General features: G+C 48.6%; 1 protein-coding gene across 1 annotated transcript in view; it reads left to right on the top strand.

Annotated features, from left to right (window-relative positions):
• The first annotated feature begins 539 nt into the window (after positions 1-539).
• The window catches only part of PPM1D (protein phosphatase, Mg2+/Mn2+ dependent 1D), a 42,284-nt gene continuing 36,823 nt past the window's right edge, over positions 540-6,000 (top strand). The window contains exon 1 of the mRNA XM_066635724.1: positions 540-1,231. Within this exon, the coding sequence (XP_066491821.1) occupies positions 802-1,231 (430 nt within the window). The 5' untranslated portion in view covers positions 540-801. The remainder of the gene's footprint in view (positions 1,232-6,000) is intronic.

The following is a 6,000-nucleotide window of genomic DNA, read 5'->3' as shown; positions in this document are numbered from 1 at the left end:
AATGGGTTATGTCAGAATGCCAGATGCAGGGGAGGGCACCAGGATGAGGTCTCTTGTTATCTGGTGTGCTCCCTGGGGCATATGGTGGGCCGCTGTGAGATACAGGAAGCTGGACTAGATGGGCCTATGGCCTGATCCAGTGGGGCTGTTCTTATGTTCTTAACAGTGTTCTATATTAAACACATAGTTACCCCTACACTCAGTGGCGTAGCTAGAGGGGGTGCAAAGCCACTCCTTTGGAGCCATTCCAGGCGGTGGGAGCAAAATGGAAGCGCTAAGTTTTGCAGGGAGCCTCACCGCGGCGTGCAAGCGGCTCCTCCCCTTCGTAGCTTTCTGGGCATTTGCCTCTGTTTGGCTCCCACCGCCCGGAATGGGCTCTGCCCCACTCGAGCTACGCCACTGCCCACACTCCGCCCCGTCTTTGAACGTCAGGCTGTCAGCTAGTGCGCCATCGCAGCAGACGCGTCCATGGGCGGAGCCAGGTGCAGTTGCTGCGCGGCGGGCGCGGGGGGGCGCTGCTCCTCCCTTGGAACGTTGAGCTCCCGAGCGTTCCATCGGGGATTGTTTCGGGTTTGTTACATCCGAAGGTTCCACGGCGCGGACATGCCCCAGCAGCGCCTTCCTGGACGGGCGTAAACAATAAGGCGCCGGCAGGCAGGGAAGGGGATCGGGATCGGTGGCCGTGGAGGAAGCAGCAGCAGCAGCAGCGGGGCAGAGAAGGGCCCCTTCCCCGGCCAGCGAAGGAGGGGGAGCGGGAGAGCAGCCCGGTCGTTGTCGCTCCGGTCCCGCCGCACGTCCCGCATGGAGGGGCTCCCGTGCTCGCTGCGGGTGAGCCTGTTCTCGGACCAGGGCGGCAGGAAATACATGGAGGACGTGACCCAGATCCTGGTCGAGCCCGAGGACGGCGGCGCCCCCCGGGCAGCCCCGGCGAGGGAGGAGGACTGTCGGGGCCGCGGAGGAGGGAGCAGCAGCAGCAGCAGCAGCAGCTCCAGGGCGGCCGCCCCGCAGTCGCCGCCGACCCCCTCTCGCCCTCCCGGCGGCGGCCCCTCGGTGGCCTTCTTCGCCGTCTGCGACGGGCACGGCGGCCGGGAGGCGGCCCAGTTCGCCCGCGAGCACCTCTGGGGCTTCATCAAGAAGCAGAAGGGCTTCCGCTCCCAGGAGCCGGCCGTCGTCTGCGCCGCGCTGCGGAAGGGCTTCGTCGCCTGCCACCGGGCCATGTGGAAGAAGCTGCGTAAGTCGGACCCTCCGCTTTGGCATGGCCCTCATTTGTCGGAGCCGGTCCTGGGCGGCTCTACTCGGGAGTAAGAGCCCGGTCCTGGGCGGCTCTACTCGGAAGCAAGGCGATTATAGTTAGCAGGGCTCACTCCCAGGCCAGTGTGCATAGGACTGTCACCTGGCAGCGCAATCCTAAGTGGGTCTACTCAGAAGTAAGTTCCATTATGTTCAATGAAGCTTGCTCCCAGGAAACTTTGCATAGGATAGTAGCCTGAGTCCCATTACAGACAGTAAGGCTTACTCCTAGGTAAGCGTGGCTGGGATTGCAGCCTCACAGTCCAGTCCTAAGCGGGTCTACTTCTATCATGCTAAGGGATCTAAGTCCTATTAAGTACAATGGAGCTTACTCCCAGGAAAGTGCATAGGATTGTGGCCTATTACAGTCAGTGGGGTTTACTGCTAGGTAAATGTGGGTAGGATTGCACAGCCTGGGTCATTTCATTGCCTTTTTAGATGTGTGTATTTGGCCAACCCTTCTCCACCTTTTCCCCTCCAGCCTCCTTGAGATTTGTTTCCCCACATTCACAGATGAACAAAGGTTGACCCAGATTTGTGGGGTGGGAGGTCTCCAGGAATAAATCATATTGCTGTTATGATTGACATTTAACTTGGTGGTAGTAGTTAAAAACTGACACATTGTGGAACTGGCTGTTGTTAAATGAGACTTGGGCTGCAATCCTCTCCACACTTTCCTGAGAGTAAGCCCCATTGAACACAATAAGAGTTTCTTCTGAGTAGACGTGCATAGGATTATGCCCTCAAGTTGGTGCTGTGTAAAAAATCTAGAATTCTGTTCAAGTTTAAAATGGTGTTCTAGAACAGGTCTCCTAACTGGAGAGTGACACATTGCTGACTAGGCAGATCCTTTGTATGGGGGCTCAGAAGTCAGCCCCAGTGAAGTTCCAGGAGACTTATCCTCTAGTAGCCCTGTGCAGAATGACAGCCCCATAGCATATTTTCTTTGGACTTTAGGAATACTTGCTTCCTAGGAAGTGTGTCTGGGAATGTAGCTTTAAGTAGGAGTAAGCACTGCCGTAAAGTGTACAAGTTTCTGTGTGCTCATAAGCTCTGTTGAACTAGTTTGGGGTGTACTTTCAAGTAAACCTGATTAGGAATTGAATTACAACTCAGTCATTTGTGTGTTTACTAGGACCCAATTAAGGACCCAGTCCTATCCAACTTTATAGTGCTGGTGCAGGCACAATACAGCCTCCTAAAAAAGGGAATAAACTTTCCCTTTGACTCCTATGACTCCCTGCAGTCATGAAGGAGGCCTTCATGACTGCACCCCTCCAACGTAAGATGCAGTTCATGCCCCATTGGCACGGCTGCATAAGTACTGGAAAGTTGAATAGGATTGGGCTCTAAAGCCCACTGTGTTTGGTGTGATGTACTGTACTCCCAGGAAATTACAGTATAATATTGCAACCTAAGTGTGCTACTCTGTGGAAATAAAGCATTTACTGACTTTACTTAGAGGAATATTAAGCCAGGCTGAATCTCACGTTGACATGGAACAGTTGATTCAGTAGAAGCCTTCAGGAAGACCTTGACAGATTGGATTCCTGGGCTGGAATGAATAGGATGGAGTTCAACAGGGTCAAAGGCATGGTTCTGCGCTTAGGCAAAAATAACCAAAGACCAAGTATAGAATGGGAGATGCCTGGCTTGGCAGCACAATTTGTGAGTGGGATCTTGAAGTTACAGTGAATTTCCAGATGAATATGAGTTGGTAGTGTGACACAGCTACAAAGAGGCTAATGCAATTTTAATTCTGCATTAGTAGAACCATAGCTTCCAAGTCCCGAGAAGTAGTGGCTTCACTTTACTCTGAGTTGGTCAGACTTCACTTACAATACTGTATCCAGTTCTAGGCACCCCACTTTAAGAAGATGCAGCCAAACTGGAGTGGGTTCAGAGAAGAATGCTGAGGATGATCAGAGGTCTGGAGAACAAGCCCTGCAAGGAAAGGTTGAGGGAACTTTAGCCTGGAGAAGGCTGAGAAGGGATATGATAGCACTCTTCAAATACCTGATGGGCTGTTGTATGGAGCAAGGAATACGTATGCCTCTGAGAATAGAACTAGATCAGTCGGTACCAACTGCAAGAGAGGATATACCAGTTAGACCTCATGAAGAAATTCATGATGGTATGTGTGTACAGCAGTGGAACAGATTACCAAAGGTGGAAGATTCTCCCTCATTGGAGATGTTAAAGCAGAGGCTGAACAAGCACCTGCTGGAGATACTCTAGGAGGATTTCTTGTTACAGGCAGGAGGTTGGACTAGATGACCTTGTCCTTGTGTATCCCTTCCAACTCTATGATTCTGTGTGGGGAAGATTTACTTCACTCAAGCCTTCCATGGGCATACTGTGTGGCATCAAAGTGAGGTAAAGGCTCCCATTTTAAAGGGGAGTATGAAACAACTCTCCTGTGTTGGTGAGGAATGAGTTCATTTGAGCAGTATAGATGTAAGGTTCTCACTTAAGAATACAGTGATTAAAAAAGAAACAGATGAAGGGGTGTATATGTGAACTCTTTCACTTGTACTTTTTATTAGCTGCTCTTTAGCTGAAGCTCTTGGAAAGGAGCACACGTGTGCTTGAATTCTCCCCTTTCCCCTTGTCACAGCGGCCTTGTGAGGTAGGTTAGTTTCTGAGAGTGAGTGGCGCAAGATCATCCAGTGAGCTTCTTGGCTATACCTGGAACTTGAACCAAGTCTGCACTTCCTAGTGTGACGCTCTGATTACTACAGTATGCTGTCTTTAACTCTGCTTGCAAGTTCCTAGAAAATGGGGGGAGGGTAGTGAAATTTGTTACACCCAATGTGTGTGAGCTTGGCTGAGATGCTGGGTTTTTGCCCCTCTTTCCTGTGAGGAGGTAGAAATTTTTCTTTAAGGTATTTACCCCCCTGCTTCCATAGTAAGCATTTACCATTGCCCTTTCTTCCCTCCCCTTCCACTTCTGATGGAACTTCAGAGTTCTTTGAGCTTTCTCCTGACTAAAGGAATCTTAACTGATTACTTGCTTTCTCACTGATTTGAAATATGCATACAGTATATTCAAATAAAATATGATTTTAAATATGCAAATAAAAAGTTCAGGGTTATTGGTTTTTTCATAGCTGAGCCTCAAGCTCATGATACTATCTTTGCAACAGGTTCCACACTATATGAAGCTGCTTTCTTCTGAGTCAGACCCTTGGTCCATCTAGGTCAGTGCTGCCTACACCAGGGGTGTTAAGAATGCAGCCCTCGGAAGCAACGCATCTGGACCCTGTTTATAATTGGGCTCTCTCATAGCTTGTAATTACGAACAAGATTTCCACATTTTCTCTTGTGTCATTTACAACTAATGATTTTCTATGCAATAACAAAGTTCTTATTTCTAACCTTCCTCACAAGGTGGTTGTGAAGAGAAAAATGGAGGGGGAGGGGAGAGCAATAGGCAGTCCTTGGAGAGAGGGTGGCGATTTAAAGTTGCGAATGTCTGCACAAGTTAAGTAATAGGCAAGAAACGGCATGACTTGGCAGTAGTTCTTCAAAGTGGCAACTGTTTAACTCCAAACAACTCTGCTTCAATACCTCAGATTTACCCAATTTGTCCCCTTATGTTTTGTGATGGCCCCCCTTCAAGCCATTTCTGCCCAACATTGCATTTACACAACAGGGACCAAATATGTACACCTGTGGGCTTTGTTCCACCATCCAACCCAGCCGTTAATCCTGCAGCTTCATCTGCTGCATACTAAATTTTGCTTTTTAAATGTATATAATTTGGAATGTGTAGTTTCTGTACAGTTTGCTGTTTGGGACAAACACCTGGAGAGCAATAAACAGCATGACGGGTAGTGTTACTTACCTCTAATATGTACTAAAATGTGGGAAGGATTATAAACAGCCCCCTTCCATCAGACTGACCTGTTTTTAATTGTTGATGTATACTGTTGAAAGAAATGGGGAGGACATGTGCACAGGTTCATAACCTGTGCACAGATCATCTCTGCAATTGTACTTTTTCTTCTTGTTTCTGCCCCTCCCTTTCTGCCCATCTAAGCCTATTGCTTTCTCTTCCTAAATATAATTGACAGAATTGGCTGTAGATTGTGGAAGAAGGCAGCTAGGTCTGGCTTTGATTGGTGATGGGATGGGAAATGGCCAGGATGCACGACTTTATCATTCTTTGGGCAGGAGGTCTGGTCTAGAGGGTAGAGCCTCCATTTGCCTGAAGATTAACATCCACAAGGTCGGCAGTTCGAGGCCACCGGCACCGTGCGACCTTGAAGCAGCTGGCAAGCTGCAGCTGAGCTGTTCCATCTGCTCGGAGCGTGGGAGGATGGAGGCCAGAATGTTAAACCAGATCGGAGCGTAACATCTTGAATGTGGTGGTTCTTGAAAGAGAGAACCTTCTTTCAATTTGTAAAAATTCCTGCGTGGATTTAATAAGCCTGCCTGTGTAAACCGCCTTGAATAAAGTCTTGAATAAAGACCAAGAAAGGCGGTATATAAATACTGTATATTATTATATTATATTATTATTATTAAAGACTGGCATTTGGCAGTAGGATTTCAGATTTCCTTCTGTAACTCAACACTTGGCCTGATGATCCCAAGCAGGTGTGACTCAAGGTATGTGTTATGTTAGGGGTATCATTTAAGGAGAGCATGACATGACTGTCCCTTCTCCCTTCCTGGGAGTTACCAGGAATTTGATTGTTCATTGGG

The sequence above is a fragment of the Tiliqua scincoides genome, chromosome 8, assembly GCF_035046505.1.
Source record: "Tiliqua scincoides isolate rTilSci1 chromosome 8, rTilSci1.hap2, whole genome shotgun sequence".
In the NCBI taxonomy this organism is placed as follows: domain Eukaryota; kingdom Metazoa; phylum Chordata; class Lepidosauria; order Squamata; family Scincidae; genus Tiliqua; species Tiliqua scincoides.
The sequence above is the reverse complement of the archived record's forward strand: the minus strand, read 5'-3'. Positions and strand labels throughout refer to the sequence as shown.